This window comes from Motacilla alba, chromosome 5, assembly GCF_015832195.1.
Source record: "Motacilla alba alba isolate MOTALB_02 chromosome 5, Motacilla_alba_V1.0_pri, whole genome shotgun sequence".
Lineage (NCBI taxonomy): Eukaryota > Metazoa > Chordata > Aves > Passeriformes > Motacillidae > Motacilla > Motacilla alba.
The window spans coordinates 6,121,529-6,148,233 of record NC_052020.1 but is presented as its reverse complement, the minus strand read 5'-3'; the positions used below and the strand labels follow the sequence as shown (position 1 = coordinate 6,148,233).

Below are 26,705 nucleotides of genomic sequence, written 5' to 3'. Positions count from 1 at the left end.
ATATCTAATATTTATTATAATATTATTATTTAGTATTATTTATATTTATTTTATAATATATATTACATTTAAACAATAGTAATTTTAAAATTATAACTATATCAGTGTTGAAATCCTGTTAAGGAACACTTCAGGGTGAGATTCACTCTGCCTCCAAGACTTTGGATGTATTAAATATCAGTAAACTTGAGCCTGCCATAATTTTCCAATTCAGAGCATTTTGCCAAAAATCACCTGTCTTCTGCTCCTTTGTTAGGGCATGTAGATAATGTTACGGCCATTTTACTGTATTTTATCCTGTAACAAGTTAAGAAAGAAAATAAAAAATTCATAGAGGACAGATGGAGGCCTTCTCTTCTCTTCTCTTCTCTTCTCTTCTCTTCTCTTCTCTTCTCTTCTCTTCTCTTCTCTTCTCTTCTCTTCTCTTCTCTCTCTTCTCTTCTCTTCTCTTCTCTTCTCTTCTCTTCTCTTCTCTTCTCTTCTCTTCTCTTCTCTTCTCTTCTCTTCTCTTCTCTTCTCTTCTCTTCTCTTCTCTTCTCTTCTCTTCTCTTCTCTTCTCTTCTCTTCTCTTCTCTTCTCTTCTCTCCTCTCCTCTCCTCTCCTCTCCTCTCCTCTCCTCTCCTCTCCTCTCCTCTCCTCTCCTCTCCTCTCCTCTCCTCTCCTCTCCTCTCCTCTCCTCTCCTCTCCTCTCCTCCTCTTTTTTATTCCTCTGCCTCCACTCCTGTGCAGACATTTTCCAAATGCAAGCAAATTTGACAAATTCTGGTAAGGAGTATGGATACTAACTTGAACAACAAGTTGTTGAATGTTTCCTAACATCCAAACTCCAGAGTCCTTCCTGAGCTGCTGTAATTTAAGGGAAATGGACTGATTCAAGGCACCACCCGTAACTTCTACCCAGGTATAGGGATAGGCACAGACTGGGCTTATACAAGAGAAAACTCTGAGGGCTTTTGGTAGCTTTTTAATAATCTGACAAATTTCAGCTCTTTCCAGTATCCACACGAATGACAGATTTATGCAGCTGGCAGGAACCTAAATTCTTCCTGCATCCCTCAGCAACACATCTGGCTCAAATGCCCTAAGACTGCACTGTGGATCTCCATGAAGGAAACCAGTGCAAAAATTTATTCAGTACACCCCAAGCCCAACTTTTTTCATTTCTTGTATCATCAACACCTTGGAAAAAATAGGAATTCGGATCATCTTTTTTCTCTTTCAAAATTTTAGAAGGTGTTTTTCTGCAACAGGTTGAGCATGTCTGGTAAAGCCCACAGGAAAGCCTGAAGTGAAAATAACTTGTCAATTTTCTGGAAGAGACAAATGTGTCCCTTTTCCTTCCCCTGCACAAATAAATGCCTGAAACCAGTGGTAAATGAGAGTTGCAGAGCAAATGCTGACCATTAGGAAAGTGCCAGGTGAGAGCCCTGAGAGCCCCACGGGGCAGGGGAGCCCTGCTTGCCCTGGCTGAAGCAGACAGTGATTTTCCACTGTGAGCCTGAGCAGCCTGCTGGCAATTCCTGTCACACAGCACAGAGTGAGGCAAGTCCCAGGCAGCATCCTGCATCCTAATGCTTTCCATTTCCTTTATTTCTATCCAATTTCATTTCTGTTAGCAGGATTAGGATCTCCAGCTACAGGGATGCCATACACTGAGCACTGTAGGGAAATGGTCTTTTTTTTTTTCCTCCCCATTTTTGTGTTTGTGTTTTGGACTGTGGGTTTTTACTTATTTATATATATATATATGTATATATTTTTTTTTCCTTTCAAGGCTGAAAGAGCACAAACATGATTTTGCTTCACAAGTTTTCTCCCTAAGTGACAAACTAGTTGCTATCACTGCTGGGGGTGGGGGTTAAGGAAGTCTTTGACAAACCATCAGAAAACTCAGCTTGCTGCAAGACACGTTTCTGAGTGTTGAATCAGTGTTGTTGTGTTCTACTGAGGTCCATGAGAAAGGGAAGAGAGCACGCATGAGGAAGGTGGTTGCGTAGAGTTGCTGAATAAAAATAGCAGAAATAGTATTTGGCAGAATAAAACTTTGTGGTTACTTCTGGTTTGATATTTGATTAGCAAAATAAAAGAAGCAAGTAAAAGAAAAAGCAAAAGGCAGCCTAAGCATATAGTCTTTTTTTTTTTTTTTTTGAGGTAATAAGACCATTTATAGGGTTGAGATTTTACCCCCTTTTGAAATTAAATTCTAAATCAGGCAGGATTATAGATTTTATGCAGGGGGAAAAAATCTGATATCTACCATGGACTGAATAACTCCATTGAGAGTAAGGTTGTTGGAAATAGCTTAGACCTCTCCAGATTTTTTCACAGAGCTGTGTTAAAGGTATAATCACCCTAATCCCACTCTTAGGAGTTTATAAAACCATTCTTAAATTTATTGGAGTGTACCAGGATCTGATTTCACTTGTGCCCAGGATGGTGCAGTAGCCTTTTCAAATAGCAAGAAAAAAGTGGAAACACAGAAGGTCCTCTAAGTCTGATCTGAGGCAGTGGGTTGAAAGCACTGTGGACCACATTGCCATTGTTTTCATCTCAGTGGTCCTGATGATCAGAAAACAGGTGTTGTTTTGTTTTCGTTTTTGGTTTTTTTAATTAAGAGTTTAGCTGATTACAGGACCATGAAAACTGAGTATTTTCAGAAATACCAAATGAACTTTCCATTCTAGCCCTAGTAAGCAAAAGTAGCATCCTTCTTTTCTTAGAGTCTTGCACTGCATCACAGCTACAATTTCCAGGATGAACATTCCTATTTATTCATCTTTAGAACCTTTTGCTATTGATACAAATAACACTGTGAGCGTGGAAACAAACTTCCCACCCTTGAACTTCCTACCAGCAGCACTTACATAACACCTCTTTTATTGAATACACTTTAAAGTCAGAACACCCTGAAAAGTGAAGTAGCTTAAAAGAAAGGAAGAGAATTAAAATCCCAAACTGAACTGAAAATACCCTTAGAAGTCTGCAACTAACAGAGCAAATGAGATGAGATATTTAGACATTGTATTACTGGGAAAACCATTTATGAAGTGATGGAAATTACTATTCCTGCACGGACAACAAAGTTCTATGCACAGGGATCAACACCTGACCATAAACCCAGAGTTTCAGGTTTGTCCTGTCACCCCAGGACAAGGTTGCACACAAGGAGGATGAGGAGAATCTCTAGTTCTGATTAAATGCAGGGCAGGTAAGCACTTTAGCTAATGAGTAATTTAAACATGTGTATGTTCCAAAAGGGCTAGGGAAAGGAGAGCTACAATAACATGAGCACTGCATCAATGAAATTTGACTGACATCCACATAAAAAGTTGCAAAGCACATTAATGTCAAGCTGTTGGCTTCTCTGAGCACCAAAACAGAGGAGGTGAGAGGAGGAGTTTGGCTATTCTATTTCTTAGGGAGAGAATGAAGAAAGACAGAAAACTTCTAATATATCAGCATAAAAAACCCCTACATAACAACATCAAGCCTTGTTGTATGTCAGCTTTTAAACTGAGAATGTTGCTGTAGCCAGTGAAAAGGGGTGGATATGGCATTGCATATTGAACTTGGGAATTTTATCATTGCCACTGGCATTTAAACCATGCATCAGAACAAATACTGCCCTAAAATATCAATTATCTGAGTGTTGTTAGAAAGCATTACAAAAGGAAGGGACTTTGTGCAAACATGCATTTCAGGCATTTTCATATTGTCCTATAAGCATGCCTGGATTGCTACTGTAGATAATGATGATATATTTACTCTTTAACACATCAGCTATTTGATATAATACTTTCATTCATCGATGGGCATACCTTGATGATGTGATTAACAAATGTGAGCAGGTTTTCTATACTGCAAGAAAACCTCAGGTACCTCAAGTTAGGACTGCAGCTTCTGAAATTGAGGATTTTTTGGTGGGTTCTTTGCAGTTTGTCACAAACAAGGTGTGGTTATGGTGCTGGCAATATTTACTCCTGCTTAGAAGAGCTTTGTGCCCCTTCTTAGATGATTTACTGTGCATTTACAATCAAACCACGTTTCAGGAGTCACTGGACGGATTCAGGAAATTTCTCTTCGTTTTTCCCAGGAGCTTTGGGGCCACAAATTGTCTGCCTGGAGTAATTACAGCTGTGTTTACACAGGAAATCCCAGGGCTGTTGCAAGAGCGCTGTTGCTGTGTCTCTGTCTCCTTTCCCACCTGGCTGCTCTGCAGACCCTGCTTGGCCTGAGAAGCAGCAGAGGCAGAGCAGCTCCTCAGCCTGGCCTGAAATCATCCCAGCCTGAGATCTGCTCCTCTCCACCCCCCTCAGCAGTATCAGATGAACAGCACAGACCTATTTATGATCTGGTTAGCAATGAACTCTGATCTGCTACCAGCTTAACCCAATCTGAGTGTTAGATTACAGCAAAGACCTCCTTTTAACAAAAGATACCATTCCAATCAATAGTATTGATGGTGTCTTTAACAAATGACATCATCAATACTATTGACTGGAATACCTAAAAAAATGTGGATACTCCTTCAAAATCCTTTAAAGAATTTTAAAGTAATACTGTCCTACTTCCCAAAACCATTTAATTTGCAAATATCCTAAGAGGAGAATTGCATTTTGCACTTCCCAAGTCCCAGTGCAACCTCTGAAGATGCCCAGCACCTTAATTAATAAATGCACATTCCAGTTCATCCAGCATCCCTCTCCATCCAACGTGCACATCCCTTTTGGCATCTGGAGATGGGAACTGGAGTAAACGTTTAATTGCCATCTCATTAATAACAAAATGCAAAGGGGTAACAATTAGCAGGTTGGAATTTTGCAAACAGAGTCGTGCTCGCTAGAAATTGAAGTGGCAAATCATCCCAGTTACTCAGTGAGTGTTTACACAGGAATGAGGAGGCAGGATCAGTGAGTACACGTGTAATTGCATGGAAATGATGCTGACGTGATCACTCACCATGTTATAAAGGGAAATTATTTGGCTCAAGGAAAGACAGCAGATGGTTGGGAAATAATCATAAAACTGTAACTACCAATGGGAGGAACATGTAGAGAAAGAAAAAATGCAAGGGATGAGATGTTTGCAGAATGGGATGAGGAAGTTTGATTAAACTGGATGGCCTCTAATTTCCATGAACAATGAGTATAACGTTCTTGCAGGGATTGTTCTTAGTTAATTCTTTCCTATGTTTTAATACTCAACTTTTTTTCCTTGCCTAGTGACATTTGAATTTTAAGTAGAAAGGAAATGGTGACAGAAAATGGAGCTGCCATATGTGCTTGCTCTGACAAAAAAAAAAAAAAATATCGATACAATTTTTTTTTCTTTTCCAACAAACACATATGTTTTTACCTAGAACTCTTTTTTCCATGAGATTGGATTATGAATTTCTGAACGTGGGTGTCAGACCATCTGTCAGACAATGAAGTTTCCCTAGGCCTCAGTAATACCCTTAAGTAATGACACTTAAGATAATTCTTTTTTACAAGTGTGATGTAGTTTTTGGATTTTTTAGTCAACAAATGCATATAAAATTATATAAATGTATATAACCCTAAATGGCACTCGGCTGACATGGATTCAGGTAACAGGGTACTTCACAACAGCATGGGAATGGATGCCAAGAGAGGCAGAAATTTGTTGCCTTGAGCTGCTAAAACACAACTCAGCAGAGTTTTGTCCTGATGTCTGGGAAAAAGTAAGAGACTTAGTTATTTTCTCATTTAAATGGAACTCTGCAGAGAGCAATAAAATAAAGCAAGCAGGTTTTGAGGGCAGCACATGTTGGGTTCACTCATTCCTGTTAAGTTCCTGAAGTAACAATAAAATGGAAATTCATATGATTAAAGATTTTATCTTCCATTAATTATCCAAATAAATGCATGCACTTTGAGCCCAATCTCACGCAGTCTCAAATAAAAATGCCTGTTATTCTATATGGATTTTTAAAATGTGTATTATGGCTGAGATACATCTTCTGAGATTTTTGGTGTGACAAGTATATCTACTTTGTGGGACAAAAATAGAATTTATATTTAAAGAAACCCTAAATAGAATTTATTTTTTCAAGATGAAAGAAAAGAGAATTTCCATTTAGGTCCAATTCTTACATGAAAGCTTGCATTTTGAAGCCAAAGCCTTTTAACAAAATTACTTTGATTAGGTTTGCTGATGGATAATCTGTTCATTCAACAAAAACCTCTCCTGCATCCAGCTGTCAGGAGTTCAGGGCCTCAATCAAAGCTTCCAAAATCAGACAGGTGGGGATCACCTGAGGGTTTGGGGTCTGTAGGACAGGACACCAACAGTGTGAAGGAATAAGATGCAGCAGGAAGGAAGGATGCAGCACAGGACATTTTCTGACATAAAATACAGTTTAACCATTAGCCAAATGCAGAGCTGGAGCACTCAAACTATTTTACAGCTCCAGAGAAATTTATGTATTTTTCTTCGTGTTATCAAAAGTCACAGCTGACTTTTCCCCTGTATTTTGGGGTTTTTTTTATATTGGATTGTCCTTTCTGCATTGCTGTTTCTGATTAGATTGGGGGTTAGGATTCTATTTTTGACAATATTAAACTTCACTGGATGAATCCCAGTTATCTATAAAATCATAAAAGGAGAAAATAGCTGAGCCAGACACATCATTGTGTTGCCATAGAAACAAGAGACTCTGCCTGGCCTCCTGTCATTTTGTACACAAAACCTCCAAACTTTGAAAATGTTTCCTGGTACCACACTGTTATTTTGAGGAAGGAAACTTTATTCCCAGCAGGGTTGACAAATATTGGCTCTTACCCCATTTTAGGGTAGGCAGCACAATGTGACAGTGGGGGGTGACAAGAGGGACAAGGGTTCCTGGGGTCAAAAAAAGACCCTCCAGAGATTTACAGAAATAAAAAGTAAAGACACAAGCTCTAGTGGCACCACTGAAACAAAATGTTGCCTTGCAAGAATAAAAATAGCTGCTGCATAGGACAACATATTGGGGGAAAGCAACAGAAATCTCTGCAGGCCCTCATTGTATTAAATTCCTGGGGTTCATGTCATGAAAAAAATACAGTTAATATGACTTTTAATGCTCCAATTGTACATCCACATTCATAAAAGATTACTGTAGAAAGGTCAGAGCTGCCAGAACATCATATTTTCTTTTTTTTCTTGACGTATCTTTTTGTGGGAGTGGGTACCATAGAATTACTCCAAAGTTCTGGGAGTGTTAATTGTTGCTTCCAAAGCTTATGTCTAACTAGCTCTATTGAAAATCCAAAGCTAGAAATATTATTTTTTAAAGATTGCACTGCTGTTGCTTTCTGAAGAGTTGACGATGAAACCTGAGTTTTTAAAAGACAAAGCATTTTCATCATCCCTGCATAACACCTGGTGAGGAAGCATTTTTGCCACACAGCTATGGCAAAAGTTCTCATCCAAAAATTGAGTAGATAAATCTGAACAAGACTTATACTTTAGCTGAAGTGCTTTCTTTTTCTTTTATACAGAATGTTTTTTTTCCTCTGATAAATAGCTTCTTTATGCCTTTGTTATATTTCCTGAAAATGGTTTTACTTTAAAGAAGTTAGGGATTTCTAGGGAAATCAGCTTGAATTTACCTTACTATTTTAATTTTAGGCCTTCAAGATTTATTTTTTTTACTTGTAATTGATATAAGGATCATTATTATGATGAAGAATGAGACTTTCACATTTACATCTGTTTGTGTATTACATAAATTCAGCTCCTGATTATGCCTGGCAAGAGTAATTCTGCCAGCTGTGGTACAGGGTTCAAAGGCCAATTCACATGCGCTGCTTTCCTCCACTTCTTCCTGCAGTTTCACCAAAGTAGCTCACTTTAAACTATTAGAAATTGTTTTTCATTCCTGAAAGCTTCAATCCAGAAATGTCTCCCACGCCAGCCTGAGCTCTGCCTTCTGATTTAGTTCTCTCTGCAATTCTTTGGATTTCACCGCGGCCTCTGCAGAATTTGTGTCCATCCATTTATGGCATCTCGGATAAGGTCAATTTCTGAAGGAATAATGAGCTACCAGATGTTAGCAAGCAATCACGGGAGCACTGAGATTTCTGTGCATTCATTAAACTTGGTCAGATTTGGAGGAGTTTTCCAACTCATTGATTGTCAAGTCATTTTTCAGAAGGACAGCAACACAAAGCCTCAATCAATGAACAGCTATTGGAACATTCTAAACACAAGTAAAACATTGTGTTTTCCTCCAGCTTGGCATGAAGATTTCAATCTGCATAGTTACCATGCAGGGGTTTCAGTTTAGACAAGACATACCTTACACAAAATGTTTTTATAATATTCCCAGGGTGCCTGTTGAAGGGAAAATAGGGCCCATGCATATTATTCTTATAACAGCATAGCTGGAGCTGGGGAGAGCCACTTAGGGAATTTAAAAAATACTTTCAAGCATCTCAAAATCTAAATCAACTCATCTGTCAAGACAAAAGCACATCATAACTCTTCAGGAGAAAAAAAAAAAGTATTTTCTTTTAGGATAACATAAATCCAATGAGGTGTCAAATATAACCACATTTCACTCATTACAATGGCGAGCCTCAGAGACTGAATTTGCAGCTCAGACAATTCATCAGCCTATTCCTGGTTTCAATTCTTCATGCCTTGGCTGCCAGCAGTTTTATTTCCTTTTATTTTTCGTTGTTCGTGATGGCTTGTTATCAACGAGATGGGCTTGTGCAAATGTCATTATTCCTCTGCTGGAAGTTTTGCTTCCCTGGATGCAGCTGCTGTTGATAGCAAGGATGCTCTTGTGAATTCAGAGCAGCCCAGACACAGTGATGATGCTGCTCTAATGCCAATCATTGGTCTGGGGTTTTTAGCTGACTTTCCAAGGGTGGTCAGAGACCTTTTGCTGCTGCAAGCTATTAACTGCAATTAAGAACATAAGATATTTTTGCCCCCAAGAATCCCTAAAAGTTCATCAAAGTTCACTTCAGGCAATAGTTGGATTCTACCTTGGCACTCTACTATATTTTAGTTTTAAATCAATTATTATTTTGAGCTGTTCATGCTGTCCACTTTAGGGAGTGATGCTGCTAACTTTATAACAAGAGTTAACACTCATGTTTTTCCATTAAAAAACTTAAAGAAAATTCAACCACAGGCACACATAAGGTGTTCCATGGCTTAAATGCAGCGATGGAAGGATATAAAAACTTGGAAGGCAGGAAAATGCACCAGCTTTACTATTTTAAAATTACAGAGGAAGTGGAAACCAGATTAGAGCAGTATTCACCTAGGAGAAAATGTCTAACAAGTAGCATGGAAAAAAAATCATTATAAGGAATATAAGAAGCAGCAATAAAGAATAATCTTCCTATTTTTACATAAGCCTCTGTTGACTCTTAGTCACACAAGAAAAATTTATCCACACGTGATTTATTTTTCGACTCATTAGGTGGAACAATGTTTACAATCAATTTGTATAACCAAATATTAATGACATCCAGCACAGAGATGATTAAAGGACTTTGATATGAGCTTTTCTCATCCCTTTGGAGACAACAACAAATATAATTATTTAGACAATTTAGACAATGCTCATTACAGCTGGTTAATTGCAGTTCACCTGTATTTTGCCTTTCTGAATGCCATTTAAACCCGAACACAAGAGTGCATGTTCAAATGTGGGGTTTTGTTGCTTTTTAAATCTCAGTTGGGTAGTCTGAGGACCTGATTAATTGAGGAACTGAATAATTTACTCATTACTATTGTACATTTTTTATAAATTACATTCTGATACCAATATCACCTTTATTTATGTGCAGCTTTATTTTTTGCATGTCAAGCCAGGAAGGAATTTCATCACTCTTAGTGGGACAGCACAAGGGTTACATCAACTGAAAACGAGCAACCAACCTCAGAATTTACTCCCCTAGTGCAAAACTAAACTTTTGTGACTTCACAGTATTTTAAAATAAATAAAGGCCAAATTCCAAATATTTTAAGTGGATGGGTAGGAACTGGTAGAAATTTTCCAATGAATTTTAGTTTGCAAGCCCTGAGGAATTTGGTGTGGTGCTTGTGAATAGGTCTCTCAACCCTCAATAAGATGTTCTAGGAAGACAAATTCCCAGAATTAACTAATAGGAATTGCCATGTCTCCAGTCAGGATATTTCATTATTTTTCATCTAAAGCCTCTCTGTTATCCAAGCTGAAAGGTGCCTTGATTTGAATCTTCCCCTCTCAATGCTGATTAAAATTTCACAGAGACCAGCACTCAGCCCTGCCCCTGGGATTCTGAGGGAAGCACAGCAAACCTCTGGCTGCAGGGGAAAACTGAGGGAGGATTTCTGTTTGGGTTTGGGGTGTCCACACCGAGGCAGGGAATGGGACAGGAGCATCCCTGGGTGGGTCCATGTCCTGCAGACACCACCAAATGGGCCCTCTCTGGAATGTGTGGATTCCCTAAAAACCCCAAAAAAATCACCACTGTGGGATTATGCCCTTTTCTGAGCCAGAGATGGGCTGACTGAGAGGCTTTTAAAAAACTTTTATTCCATTTTCAGTCTCATGCGAAGGGTGAGACAATACAGATGTTATAATTCACTCAATTGCAGATGGTATAATTCATCACAATCAGAAGCCAACTGATTTTGGGTTATGGCAGAAGGTGAGGGAGGTTTTGGGGAATTAGTTTGGGAGTTGGGGGGTGGAGTGGATGCAGTTGAGAAAGTGGAGGAATGTTTACAGATATTAATTGTTGTATGATGTGCTGGGAGTAATTTGGCAGTTGTGTGATCTTTGTTTATGGTAAAAGCTCTGAACAAACACCTTCTGGCCCTACAAAAAGTGCAGCATTCCCTGCAGAAAGTGAAGGCAGCCGTGTGGGAAGGGCATTTAAGGTACATTTCAGCACATATCAGCACTATCTGACATGCCTTAAAAAATGTAACTGGCATAAACTGCTTAATTATTTGAACCTGGGCATTTGTAATAAATAACTGCAGTGGACTGTCTCAAAATTAAAACATGATACAAGGGAATAAGCAGCTTGCTTTTACCAAAATCTGAGGCAACAATTAAACAGGGAGATAGAGAAATCTTTTTTCCTCCAGTAAAATCACTGATCAAGGTCACAAATCCACTCTGTACATCTGTTTCTTTTTCCTCCAAGAGTGTCCACATTAATCTCTCCAAAACAAATCACTCCCAATGTAGGTAGAAAAACAAGATACTGATTTTGATTTCAGCCTACAAATATTTTTTAATATAGGTCTTATTAAAAGAAAAATGCCAGTTTTTGTTGTCATTTATATTTTATCCACATATGCAACTTTGAGAGAAATAAATAATTCACATGGATGAATTGGAAATTGATTTCTCTAATTCTGCAGACAGACAGATAAACAGATCAACTACCTAAATCCTGAAAAATAAGATTAATTCCATCAGATTTTCTGAAAATCTTAAAAAGATTCCTCAAATCACATACTTTTCAGGACAGCACAAAAAGAAACGTCTACTTGAAACTTTGATTCAAAGAACTACACCATTATTTTGAATTTAATGTAAATGATGTAATTTTCTCCTGTTTTCAGTGGAGAAAAATGAAGCAAGTACTAAGAAAATCAATTTCAACTAGATGTAAGTAAATTATAATTTACTTTAAAAGTGCATCTTTGGTTGAACAGCAACTTCATGGTTATTAAGTTGAATTCAGTAAATAACAGTCAAAAAAAGGAGACAAATCTCAGTGTTTTCTTTTCAAATTTACCTATTTCATGCACTCTGTTTTAAGTACTGCAAAGGAGTTTAGAAGAAAAAAGAAGGTGGAAATGGAGCAAGACATTTCTGTTCTCCAGGAACTGAATGGGGATTTTGGTTGTATTTTTTATGCATATGGTAATGTTGCTAATAGCTGTTTTACTATGTGAACACATCAGGAATTGAATTACTAGTTTATAGGAAAATAAATGGAGCTTTTTAACAAGGAAGAATAAGATGAGGAGAAGGAGTAATTTTATTTCATTTCAGAGGAAAGCTCCAACTCTGACCTGGGACATTCTCTGTCTAACAACATCTAACAACATCTCATCATTCAGTGATCTCAATGTGGAGGCTGCTTTAGGGACAAAAAAAATTATGGGCACAGGACCAGCAGCAAATTATAGTCAAGTAAGGAAAAACCCCAGCAAAACCTAAAGATTTCAATTAAAAAAGTTTTAAAATAAATTTTTTTTAAAAAAATTATTTATTTATTTATTTATTTGTTTTAAAATAAAAGTAAAGTAAGAAGCAAACCAATGCAGAAAGCCCAGACATACACATCTGTGGCTTGGCTTCCAATTGCCAAATGCTGTAATGGAAATTTATTGATCAGAGAAAATCCAGTGCAGGATCAAAGCCTACACCGAGCATTTTTTGTCAAATGGTGACAGAAGAACTCTGGAAGATTGAAAGACCTTTTATTCAAGAATAAAGGAAGGAAAATGCAGCTGAGTATGTCAGCATTTTTCCCTCTACCTTGCATGATCTGTCAACTCAAACTTATTTTGGTTCAGAGCAGTTTTTCTTTTTCCCATCAACTTTCTATAGATTACTCTTTGATTTCTGGAACAGTTCAAGTCACATTACCTACAACAATGCTGAAAGCCCATACTTTGGAATATGCTGTCCCATTTCCTGATATCCTCCATGCCAGCCAGGAAAAACAACATCTTTTAGCCAGAGAAAAGACATCAGAGGTATGCAAAACGTGAAATGGGAAGAGGTGGATGGGATCATTTTAGGAGGTGATGAGGTTACTGTACCAACTTATAAATATATAAATACTTAAATATAAAAATATAGAAATAGATGTATATATATGATACATAAATATATAAACACATAAATCTATAAATAATATATAAATACTTCTATCCACTGGAATTATATAGGACTAGGCCTCCTTTTCTGCTAGGTTTCACAAGTGCTTTCTGGAGAGTTCTCAGGTGATTTTGAAATAAATGGAAAAGAGCTCCTTAAATGGGTGAGGAAAAGAGATCTGGGCACAGCCCCGAGGCACTGGAAAACCACAGGACCATGACTGCTCACACAAACAGCAGGGAGAGGGGAAATGGAAACAGGAGGGACAATAAGGAGGGCAAGGAGAGTTTTCTAAACTTCAGATAGTTCAGAATGAAAGTAAGGAAAAACGCCTTTCACTTCAAGGTACATTGGTTGAAACTGAGAATGGACTGAGGCAATAAAAGGTTGGAAAGAAAAAGAGGTTTTGCATCAAAGAAAATAAAATAAAGTGGGAGAGAAGTAAGAAAATTCTTGAGTACACTTCATAACAGCTAAACCCTTTATATGTCAGGTACTCTCACCATGGAGTTTACCAAGATAAAATACCTTGAATTTTTGCATTGAAATATGTTCTCTATAGGTTGACCTACTAAACTTTAAATTTACACACTGGAGAATAATTTCCATCCTGTATGGCATCCGTGTTTGTATTTATCAGTGGTAGGCTGTACATGGAATTTCAGATTCCACAGTGTTGCACAGGGCTACGTGCTCCCCTGGTTTACAGGGAATACAAAAAGAGTGGTTAGAGCCAAGAATTACAATTCAAATACTTCTCCTTTTGTGTCTCAATGGTGATGTCCAGATTTAAAATAAAAGGAATAAAGGAATAACAAGTACAGCCAAAAAAAAGAAAAAAAAAGAAAACAAAAAATAGGATGGCATATATTTTGGGAAAGGGAATTCAAGGCAAAATTTTAAAAGATACTCACTCCTGGTGAATTTGATGCATATTAACTTTGCAAGTTAATTCAAGAAGTCTTGCCTTCTTTATCCCACATTTTTCTGACATGGCTTGTTTATTTCACAGGTGCCAGATATGTAGATTTGGATACCAGTGGCACTATCTGGTTTTGATGTATTTTATCCTCCATACTGCCAAAGGCCAACGATTTGCAGCTGGGTATGAAAATAACATTTTGACTCTGCCTGAAACACGGCCGTGGGGAAGGGGAGCAATGGGCTGTGCACTTGTTTATACAAGAAAGATAAGAAAAATTACTTTGATTTGACAGCATGCTGGAGACTGATACCAGTGTGCTCAAGGAAGTACTTTAAAGTCAGAATTCCAGACACATGACTTGGTGATTCAAATGTAAGCAACAGCAAAAATGTTTTATTACTCGGTCTGGCACTCATCCTCCTCATGCTACCAGGGATGCTCTTTCACTCAGGGAACCATAAAACTGGTTCACAGATATCACCCAAAGCTGTCTCCTATATGGGAAAACTCAGGAGAGATTTCTGCACGCTGGTGCCCTGAATCAGGAAACTGAATTAAGGATAATGAAGAGGGGTGATAGGAAGAAAACTAAAAATGGAAAACAGTGACAAAGAGCAGGCACATTCAGGAGAGGATCCACAAAAAACAGACAGTGAAGTTTAGCAGGATGTTTTTTCCAGATTGTATCACTCTGGGAGATGACATGGGATCATGAGGGAAACTTTGAAGTGAGAGCAGGCTGAATTTTGCAACTTTTGACACTACAGACCTCCATAAAAAAATACTATTGTGCATTTTATAATTGCTGTGCAGCACATTCAGGAGGAGTTTTATGCTGTGCTTATCGTGGCACATTGTAATGCCACTTTGGCACTACTATCACACCCTATTACCCATTACATACATAACCAAGGACTACACAAAAAAACCAAAATATTCATGACTTTTAGTCGATTCTTGATTAGTAAGATGGTTGTGCAGCTATAATAACAGAAAAAATGTTTATCCTGAAGAGTCATTACCCTCTAGCTCTAAATTCCAAGAAGGACAAGCCATTATAGAAAATGTGAAATTAAACACAGTTAAAGGATATTGAGAATGTTGTCTCTTTGTGAAGCTTAGGTCATATTTGTAAGCGGAATCAAAAAGCAGAACACCGTGTCAAAATACGATAAAAAATATTGTTTAAAAATCCAAAAATCAAACCTGTAAAGTGAAGGGTTAGGGGAACCCCTGCAGAGCATTTGAAAGCAAAAATACCAAGATTTATTCTTTTTGATGTTACTGAAAGGTGAGAACTGCCAAAGAGAAAAGGTAAGAATTGGCTGGAAAAACATGTTGAGGGTGTTGCAAAAAAATTCACAGGCATCTCTGTGAAAGAATCTGCCTAAGAAAGCTCCTGAAGTTGTTCACACTCAGATTTTGGTGAATTTTCTTGGGGCTGTACAAAATTAGGAATAATGATTGGAGCAACACACTTTAATTGGCATTATTTTTTGTGATGTTATATATTCAAGTTGGTGTACTGAGACTTTGGAGGTCCTCTCTCCATCTTTCTGTGAACAAAATACAAACCTGCTCTATGCCAAAGCCTGCCAGGCAGCCACAGCAGCCAGCTCCAGGTGGAATTGTTCACTTTGGCAACAGAAACATCAGACAGAGGTGTTGCTTTAGGACTGAAGTTGGAGGGAAAAAAATAAATGGCTTTTTTTGAGATCGAGAACTCACCAGAGCAGAACAATGGAAAAGTTTCCATTTTAAAGTCTCAATTTGGAGGGAATGGAAAGGAGGCAGCAAGGAAAAAAGTGCTATTCACAGCTGCTCCATGGCCAACACTGCCAAATCCAAATCCTGGACTTCCAGGATAAGACCATAAATCAGGAATGCCATTACTGGGACCTCTTGCATTACACAGGCCAAAAAAGCCTAACCTGCAGCTCCTGTGCAGAGCCTACAACCCTGCCTCAGGGTTCAAATATATTCCAGTGATGGAAAATCCATCTTATGCTCAGGTAAGCTGCTCTCAAGGCTGGCCACAGTGGTAAAATCTTTTCCCACACCATTTCCTTGTCATGAATTTCCTTGGGTTTCATGCTAGGAGGGATTTCATACTTTGATACTTTGGTGTTGGCTTTCTTTTTTCATTTGTTTGTTGGGTTGTGGTTCTTTCTAGATTAAAGAGGGATCAGCTATCAGAAATCTTTTCACTATTTAAGCTGAGCTCACCTCCTAACCTCTTTTTCTTTTCTTTTTTTTTTTTTTTTTTTCCTTTTTTTGCAGAGGGGAAAAGGATAAAGTGAATGGCTTAAGTCCTAAGCTGCTTAAGAGTTTCTAAGCCCCTTTAGGGTAGGGGATGTCTTCTGAAAACTGAACTCTTTTGCAGGTTTGTTTTTGTCGCTTTTTGCTTTTTTTTTTAATTAACCTTCAAGTTTTCCCATGCTTTCTGAAATACAGGTGACAAAATCAGACACAGTGCTTCACTTACTGCTCCCAGGAAACAGAAAACAAGACTATTTTTCTCTACAGTCTTGCAGTAATTGCCCTGCTCCTCCAAGGATTTAATTGACTGTCAGCTCAGATCCCTTTTACTGTGTCCACACCTTTAGTCACTTCTTGTAGGTCTCACTCATTTGGGCTTGGATAATGAGCATGAACTTTGGACCAAGTGTAGATAAATTATCCAAGAACCACCAGCCCTGCTCTGACACCTCCCCTGAAAGGCCACCAGGAAACTCAAGAGCATCCTGAAAGAGGAGTTTTCTCCTCTTTTCTGCTGAGTGCTGGAGAGCCCAGAGCCAGGATCCTGGGAAGGAAATTCCTGCCTCATTTGGTGAAACAGCCATGGTTATGTTACAGCACTACCAGGATCAGGAGGCCAGTACAGGGTGTTTCAGACTGGCATTTTGAAAAATTAGTCCTTTGAGAGGTTTTTTGTTGGTGCTTGATACAAAGCAAGGACAGAAAATTTCCTCTTAATACATGACAGATGTACAGATAAAAACTGAAGGCTGCTGCTCTGGGCAACCTAGCACACCCTGAGAGCATGTATGATGTGTTATTTATTATCCTGATGCATGCAAGGATGCAGGGAAGGATGGAAAGGCTCCGTGGTGGATGCACTGCCATCATGGAGTGTTTCAGATTGGAATTTTGAAAAATTAGTCCTTTGAGAGTTCTCTGTTGGTGCATCAGGGTTTGCTGTAACAGTGCCTTGCACAGAGTGTGAGACAGGATGCCAAAAAATGCTAATACTACAGGCAGAACAGTGTAACATATTTGAGAAAGCGTTGAATAAACATCACTGTTTATGTGTGGGAGACACAAACTCCATGGGACAGTCCTGCTGCCACAGCTAGCCAGACAAAGCATGTAAAAAAGGGAGAGCTGCTAAAGAGGAAGAAAAGAGATAAGCAGATGTGGGGGGGGGGGGGGAAAACCCAACAAAACAACAAACCAATCAAACACATACCACCACAAGAAAAAAAAAAAAAGTCGAAAAACTCATCTATCAACAAATTTTAGGTTATTTCTTTAGTCAACACAAAGCTCTTGAGACAGACAATTCCCTACTTACTTACACATTCAGAGGTTGCCAGGCTGGCCACTGTGCCTTGGCCTTGATGACTGTTAGAACCTCATCACTCTGTGAAAAGAGACAAAGGACACTTTTAAAGGAGAGCAATATGTTTTACAGCAGAAAAAAAAAAGTGCAGGGCACGAGATCAAACTGTGACTATGAGCTTTAAACACCAGCAGCAGTGGTTTGGCACCATGAGCTGAGGGAAAGCTTCCACCAGGAATTCCCAAGCTTGATACAAAGCAAGGACAGAAAAATTGCTCTGATCACAAGACAGATCTACAGATAAAAACTGGAGGCTTCTGCCCTGGGCAACCTCAACACACTGTGAGCATGTGTGATGTGTTATTTATTATCCTGATGTGTGGAGGGATGTATGGAAGGATGGAAAGGCTCCATGGTGGATGCACTGCACTGGTAGCACATTCTCTTTGCTCCCCATTCATGCATGTGAAAATCACAGGGTGAAATGTAGCAGCCATCTGTGGAAGCCCACTAAGCACTGTACAAAGATTATTTCCTGAGGTCTGCTGTAATCCTTGCATCAGCACTTTTTAACTTTGTATTGCTACAATAAACTCAGGACAAAGGCAGGAGAGCATTAACAAGGCTCAGATGCCCCAAAGACATCTATCACACTTCTTCAGAAGCATTTTCCCCATCTCCCTTAGGAATCCACACCAGTAATTCACCTGGAGGGACACAAAGTTCACAGTTCACTCCCATGATTTCTACTGTCTTTTAAAAATATTTCCCAATTAGACCAAGAAACCCACTTCAAGTATTACCAGTAATTGGCACTTCCAGCAGAGCTGACCCTTCAGTTTAGTGATAACAGTGCCATTTCTTGCTTGATAACAACAGTTCTGACACCCCAGACTAGCCCTAGTCCATCCACACCCCAGCTCAAAGAAAAACAGGTTCCACTGGTTGTCTCTACCACTCCCAATATTTCCTGAGTCCCTCTCTTCACCAAAGCAAGGGCATTGCAGAGATGATGGGCCCTCTCTGTGGCACAGGAGGCTTTCAGCCTCAGGAATATAAATGTGACATGACCTCTCCCTTAAGCCTGAAAAGCCAATTTTTGGAAATCACTTTTATAAATGCAGATTCCTGGAAAAATCCTACATGAAGCGTCCCGAGCTATGGCAGCTGAAAATCCAACTCTACAGAGGCAAGTAAGTATAAAGATATTTTACCAAGCTCCCACACTGCTGGTACAGGTAGAAAAAAAGAGAATTTTGTTCTGGCAGGGAGCAATCAAACAGCAGGCAGATCCTCTGGGGCAGGCACAGCCTGGGTGAGCAGCACAAGCCCAACACCCTCCATGCAGGAGAGATTCAGCACATCCAGGTTCATCTAGGGCAGCCTTCTTCTCACCTCCACACTTTCAGAAGTAGAGAGACAGTTTTGCACTCAAAGTGGTTTGAAAAGTAACTGATGAAATGAATTAAGTGAAAGGTTTGAAGTTAAAAGACATTGTCTGTCTCTGACAACAAAATCTTCCTTAATTTTTAATTTTCCTTGTTTCAATATCCTAAAACTTTCCAGCCAGGCACATCTTCCTTTCCTTGCCTTTGCAATGATATTTGCATTCAAAATTATTATCTCTGCATTTTACATGCCAACAAAAGCCTGTCATGAGCATAGATGGTTACATCTATTAAAGTCATGCACTGCTTATCTAATAGCAGGCAGTAATTATGTCACTGGTATCAAAATCACGGTCTGAAAGCATTTCAACACGTGCTGCTCGAATTAAAAATTAACACCAAGAGCAGACGAGCAATGACTAACAGCTCAGTAGTGAGTGCAGAGGGAAGGAAATAAGGGGCAGTGCATGGTGCATTCAGACAAGCCTGAAATTTTAAGGGAGGTGAAAATTCAGATGCAAACACTGAGTTCAGAGACACCTGAATAAAAACAAATAAAAATAAAAATAAATTTTAAAAAAAATTTAAAAATAGCCTGGTATTCTGTTGAGCCTGGAATGAAAATACACATTTTTCATACCTAGAGCTCCTTGAAAATTACACGGGATTAAGATATAACTTGACACAATTCCAGACTGATATTCTAATTGTGCAGGTGTCTCTGTCATGCGCATTCCCAACGTTTCTGGTGAGGTCTGGCTGCCAGGCCTGGGGATGCCAGCCCCACCTGCCCCACGTGTGGCCACTGTCCTGCACCTCCCCAAACTCCTGCAGGGATCCCCCAGGCTGGGGAGCTCCTCCAAAAGCAGAGACCTTCCTCTGCTCCAGACCCTCCACTGACCCCCACATTTTTGAGGACAAACATGATAGATTTAAGCAGTCCAGGGAAACTGATGTTATCCAGGAATTCACAGCCCTGTGAACGATCCATGGATGGAGAGCAATCTATGGACAAGATGCTGCGCTTGAATTTGCTGGCCAGTCTCTTCAGCTATAATTATTGGCAGATGGTAGAAGCTGAGAGGATATAAAATGCCTGAAGAGAAACCCACAAATTAGTAACAAATAACCAGCTGATGCAACCCAACTGCCTTGAAATACCAACTGCACAGACTTTACAGCAGAGGCAAAAAACACCATATTTTTTAATATAATAAAAATATAATTTTATGAAAATTTCTAAATGCTTGCTGTCCTACATCTGTACCCATTTTACTCTTCATATCCCAAAGTTTTGCTTTAATTAAAATAATTTAAGTAAACAAAGTCTCAAATGTCCACCAAAATATGGAAAAGAGAACTGGGATTTTTTTCACCACGGTATGTTGCAAGTTGTCATCAATTTTGTATTTATCTTGGAAGAAATTATTCAAAGTAATGAAACTCTTACATTTTGGCAGAGAAAATGAGATTGTTTGCAAAATGATGGAGTGTCAAAATGTTTCCCTGTCAGAAGTTAAAGGGCAGGGCACCAATGCTCCTGCTTGGAGCTGATGAAAATCCCTCAAGTGTGCTTGGACACAATCCCTGACAAAACTTGGTATTTCTCCCAAAGCTGCTTCTGCAATTTCAGTTATAAGCACAATTATAGGACTCCAGCTTCCATTTGAAGTAGAATGGCTCCTTCTCTCCAGGCTTCAAACTTGGTCAAGAAGTCCAGTGGAGCCAAAGTGGTTTCGAGGTTGACTTCAATTTAATTTGGATTGTGGCCTAAATTAAAACACGCAAAAAATTGCAAGCAACTCTCCTTTCCTCCATCCACTTTCTACACTGGTGTTCAAGCTGGGGCTGAGTGTTTGACTCAACAGCTGTCCCCTATGAAAGCACTGCTCTCCAAAAAGTCCTAATGGCATGATTTTAAAAGGTTGATAATGTCATTCTGATACTGACAGCCTTACTGTTACTCTGAAGTTGGTAAGAAATTAATCCTTTGCTTTCCATCCATTTGTTCCTGCAATGTATGAATGAATGCTTATGCAGAAAAAAGTAATTAAATGGCAACACAGAAGACCCTGTGGTATAAAACTACTGCTAAGTTAAAACGTTTTACTGTGCACCTACAAAAGATTAAAAACATTTCCTCACTTCAAGAACAGAAATTGGGACATTGCTCAAAAAGGCAGCATTAAAGATAGAACTTGGTTTGAAGTCTTTCCCAGCCAAGGGGACTTAAAACAACACTTTTGAAGGGTAAAATCCATTTAAAAAATAAAGAAAGCTTTCAGCAAAAGTTTTAAGTATGATCTGAATACCTTTGGAGTGAAAGAGAGACTGGTAGGATCTAAAAAGCCCTGTAAGTTATTCCATGTGCTCCTGCTACTTTTTGGTAACCAAGATGGAATAGCATCTATTCCATGCTATTTTTGTAAGTTTTATTACTATTTTTATTCTAGGTCTGCCAAATAATGTTAGAAGCTATCAGTGTGCAGATCACTTAGCACTTTGCAATAGTGATATGATTTGGTTCAGCTAAACAAATTAATGTGTTATCTGACATCAGAATCAGAGTCAGAGCCAATGAACTGTGGGAATGGAAAACACCTGGTTGGGGCCAGAGCTCAATTTCACTCATTTCATACTGCTGCTGCTTGGCATTCATTCCATTGTTTTAGAACAGAGAACATTTAATTCCTTCCACAACACTCCTCACACTATCTGAATGCCTTTCTATCCACAGTGGATTCATTTTCACAAGACTCTCAAAAAGCAGAAAAAGCAACATTATCTTCAGTCCCCAGATGATGAATTGAATGTCTTCTGGAAACAAACCTACATATCTGAGTTCTAAGATAGCATCTTCCCCTGCAGGATCATCCTTCCCCTCAAAAATAATTTGTTATTAAAGGAGAAAGAGATAAAGGGAGCACGAAAAAGTGAATTGCACAATTCTATGGGGAGCCAAAAGCTATAAAAATTAGAATGATGTAGTGCTTTGGAGGGATTGTTGGGTGCTCTTAAAAATCTGATCAGTCTTCTATGATTGGTATAAATTGTCCCTATTCCACCTCCACTGTGTGCAAACACAGAGAAATCATAGAAAAGATTAAAAACCCAATCTTGCTTTTAAAGTATTATCTAATGCAAAATACCTGCTTAATTAATGCCTAACAAATTAAGGACTTCCATGGCAAAATACTCAAAGTATGGCATGTTTTCTCCTGTTGATAAAATCAGTAGAAAACTTTCCTACCTCAGTTTTGCAGATGTATTTTAATGAAAAGGGACACTGGTGTAGGCTCATTTCTGAAATTTGTAAAAACTTCAAAAGAAAAAGGAAGTGGGTGTCTTTTGTGTGATAACAAAATATTTCTGTGATAAAAAGCAGAGCTGAGATGCAGTTCAACATGAAGAGACGTTTCTAGGAAAGTATGTACAACTAGTAGTTTTTTCCAGTTCTTAAAAAGAGCATTTTTGAAAAGGTTAAGCTCTTAGTCACAAATTGCATCATTTGAGAGGGAAAAATACCCATAATTAAAGACAAAGACTTTTTTTTATCATCTGATAGCGACTAAATTCTGTTTAAATCTATGACTGACTTAGATTCAGGTAGATTATACTTAAAGCCAGTAACACAAGTTTGGAATTGTCATAAGCAAGAGCAAAAATGCATTTCAGCCAGTGGAATTATACCAGGATTGTGTTTGCCCATTTTACTTTGACTTCTCTATGTTTGTGACAGCAACTTTGTGGCAGTTGAGAACACCACACATATTATAAGATATATAAACATGCCTGAATGGAATTAATTTTTTGATGACAGTACCTACAAATTCAGTATTTCCCTGTACAAACAGCTGTTTCTTTAATTTAAAAGCCTTGTTTATTTGCTTTGAGAAATAGGTAATGCCATTTCAGGGAATACAAAATCTGAGCTTTTCAGCTCACCAATTATAAAAGTCTGGGGGAATTTGCAGGCTTTTAATTATAAAGAGTCAATTACTAAAAACACAATTTTGGGCTTGAGATAGATAAAGAAATACTGCTGGGGTGAAACTTAATGAAAACAGAAGGAAAGCTGAGCATTTAATTCCATTTCTGAACTGTTACTGCCTGAAAACATCCCTGCTTCAGGACAGCAAATAACCCAGCACCTCTGACAGTCCCAGCTGAACTGCTGTGCTGTACAGGAAAGCTTTCCTGAACTCGGCGATTTTGTATTCACTTTAACAAAGAAAAACCTCTCTGTCAGATAATCAGGCTGAGAATTTCCCCCAGTTGTGGGTATTGTCCATATTTTGCAGAAAATATGGAAATATGTGTCAAAGCTTCACCATTTCAGGGTGGTGCTTGCACAGCTGCCAGCTGACATTGAGGGTTTTAAATAAGCTTTCTGAGGGTGTTGCAGGAATTATAACTCCTGACTTTTAAAAAAAATTACCAGGATGGGATGCAAAAAGAAGTATGTTCATTGTGGATCTGGGTTTGTATCTCAAAAGCACGGGCTCACTTTGCATTAACAACTCCTGCATTACTGTCCCACAGGGTTTGCTTTCACTGGGGTGGAGGTTTCAGGAGGTGAATGTGGGCTGAAATTGATAAGAGAGCTGTTGCTAGTGGCAACATTGAAAATCAGATGTGCTGGTTTATTTCCATGAAGGTGCAGTTACATAATCTGGGGTGCTCCCAATAAAGCAATAATTCATGTTTTGCACAGTATAAAGCTTAGCAGTGTGTGTTAATGAGCCCTAGGTATGCTCTGAGGATCTCAGCTCTCATTTTCTCTGCCTGAGCAGATTCCTTAGAAAAGAGTCTCCCTCAGGAATCCAGCTCTTGATTGCATGTTGATTTTCTACTGCACACTTTGCTTCGTTCTACATCGAATGCTTTGCTGTCTCTGACACTACAGAAACATTCTGGGACCCTAAATTACTTTGCCACACCCAAGGGAAAATCTTTTTACTACAGTTCAAAATGCCTACTTTTTAAAGAGGATCAAACTAGATTTTGGAGCTGACCTTAAGTGGTACAACTCCCACCCTCTGCTTAATAGGTTTATCCAACACACACCCTTTTGACCTCCTCCTGTCTTAACTTTCCCGATTCCATCAATCCTTTAGGCTAACCTAGCCTTTAAACCTAAGTGCTGTAAAGCTACTGCTATTTTAAACTCTCAAAAGATTGGACATCAGAAGAGAAATGGGGGGGGGAAAGGCCCTTGACACCAATCCAACAGGTTCTGCGTGCAATAAAGCAGCTGTATGCAACTGAGTGGCAAGACAAAACCTGCATTCACTGGAGATAGAGATAGAACTGGTTTAAATCACTAGGTTCACTCATCAGATTCATATCCAGGTAACTGCAGCATTTTATTTTGCTCAGGCTCCTTGAAACAGTTTCAAAACAGTCAGGGATGAAAGCCTTGAGACCGGCTCTTGGGCATGCTAGGAATAAGTGAAATTCAACTGGTTAAATATCAGCAGGAGAGCTCAGGAGAAGGCTGGGTCTGCTCCGAGAAGCAGCCCAGGGAACGGGGGCACAGAACAATTCTGTCATCTGCTAAATGCTGGCACTGAGACTCCAGGTGTCACAATTATTCTTCCTGATGCTTTGCTCACACATTAGCCAAATGTAGGAGCTTGAGCAGAGGAGAAATAATTATTTGGCTAATAGCAAGGGGTTTTAAATAAGACCAGCAAATTAGCTCAGGAGGTGAGCTTTCCTGAACCTTGATAGCACTTCGACAAATCAATGTAGGGGTTTTATTCCATTCAGGATGTACAATAAAATTTTCTAAATGTGCTTTAGCTGTTGTACAGAGGCAATCGCAACAGCTTAATTTCCCTGCAGTACAGATAACGTGCCTAAGCTACCCTTTACCATTCCTTAAAAAAAAAAAAAAAAAACAAAAAACAAAAAAACCAAACCAAACCAGAAAGCCCAGAATAAATACAGGTTTTTAGCAAGTTAAGGAATCAAAGATCCATATTTTCTGTTGTCTGGAAAGGAATATTCCTTTAGGGAAATCACCTTTCCATCCCTTGCCAGCCCCCAAGATGTCCAGCAGTGCTGTGACAGGGCACTGCCCGTGAGCCCTTCCTCTGGCACAGCACAGCCTCACGGTTCAGGCTTTGACATTTACCTGCTTCAGGGTTTAATGACCAAAACACCTGGGGCTGGGATTTGGGACAAAGTCATCTACATTTCTGCCAGGACTCAGGAGAGCAGGGTTTTAAGGGGAATGCCAGGGACATCTCCAAGGAGTGGAGACGTTGCCATTTTTCCTGTCAGGGGCTGCCTTTACCACCTCCTTCTCTTGCAGCTCCTTTGCCCTTGCAAAGCAGCTCTGTCTGCCCTGTGTGGCTCCAAGGACTGTCTCTGCATTCCTCCACAGAGAGCAGCTTCAGTCTGACAGCCCTGATTCTGCTGGGGAACTTTAATTCTGCCTCAGCTTTGCTTCTGCACCCCTGCAAGTGAGGACAGACAGACGGAGGAGACTGCACTGCCCAACCTGCACTGGCTTTTAGGGCTTTTGTTTTTCTCTGACAAGGAACTCTCCTGTCCTGTTTTCCAGCAAGGATTTGCAAGGGGGTCTTTCCTGGAGCCTGTGGCTCAGTGGGAGCCTCTCCCTGACAGTTTTGTCTGACCCCATCCTGGTGCAGTAAATACTCAGGTGGACTTTGTTAAACCACTGGAGCAATTTATCATTGAACCTTGTTAATATTGTTGCTGCCCTCTTGCAAGAAGTGCATCTCCCCATCCACAACAACAGGGGCAAATCCAGAAACTAAGACTGGCCCTGAAAATTTCCTTCCTACTTAGAAATTTCAGTGGTCTGAGCATGGGTAATGTTGTCATCCATCTGGGGGGGGTTCACCCTTGCTTTCCAGCAGTTAAACAGCAGGGAAATGGCATTTTGTTGTGGATTTGTTTGGGTTTGGGGTGTTAGTTGGTTTGTTTGCTTGTTTTTGAAAGCTATTTAGCACTAACTGTTCCTCCAGAGCAGTGTAGGAAGTGAGATGAAGGATATCTCACTACCTGTTGCTTAAAGAGCTCCAAGTATCTTTACATCAGTTAATATGACCACACTTTCCATTTGCCACTGAATAGAATTAATATTAAAAGAGGAGTTACGTAATTTAGCATTAAATACTGTAGGAGATGCTACTAGAGTGACATCTGCACTCAATATAATTAACATACTAGGGAAGAACTATTAATTCCACTGTAGAAAGTACAGTTTGGGTTCCTATTTGCTTATTTAGAAATGCCAAAACAGAAGAGAAAACTAGGAGTTAAACCCTGGAGCCACAATGCTGCATGTCACCCTGTAGTAACCAGATAGAAATGAATGATGTCTCTGTTGTAAGCCAGACATGAAGAAAGGTTTTTGTCTTAAGGTACATCTCTGAAGTGCTCTGGAAAAGCCTGTGCTGAGTACAGCATTCATGTGGTTATTTTATTATTAGAATAGTTCTTGGTTAAAGACAAACAGGGGCTTGCACTCTAAAAGCAGGTATTTGCCATGTTGCACTGTACTCACAATGTTAACTCTGAGAAATTAATGAGAAACAGTCACTGCTGTGAGGCCAGGATAAACATAAGTGTTTCAGTTTTAGCTGTAAGATACCAAAGACTGGTAGGGACACGTCCCAAGGCTGTTACCTCAGCTAAAAATGCTTATTGTGAGGAGCACCCTTTGTTCTTTCACGTGGTTGTTTTGAAATCTGCTGTACACTGACCTGTTCATTTGCTTATTTCTAAAGATGATGCTCTGAAATTAGGTTTAAATTTTCGGAGTTTAGCTGTTAACCATGTTATCATGAAATGACACAATGCATTTTTATGCCACGAAACAGGCATTTGAAATATTGCATGGCTCATTCAGTCCCAAAAAAGCCACAGTAATTACCTGTTTAATAAACCTTGGTAGTTCTCATTCCCACAGTAAAGTACATAGGTCTATAGTCCTGTTGT

The 26,705-nt window shown here is 39.2% G+C and overlaps 1 protein-coding gene across 2 annotated transcripts in view; it reads right to left on the bottom strand.

Annotated features, from left to right (window-relative positions):
- SPON1 (spondin 1) overlaps window positions 1-26,705 on the bottom strand; it is a 185,838-nt gene that overhangs the window by 14,960 nt on the left and 144,173 nt on the right. For both annotated transcript variants that reach the window (XM_038137250.1, XM_038137251.1), the window contains exon 7: window positions 17,360-17,424. In XM_038137250.1, coding sequence (XP_037993178.1) covers window positions 17,360-17,424 — 65 coding nt within the window. The remainder of the gene's footprint in view (window positions 1-17,359; window positions 17,425-26,705) is intronic.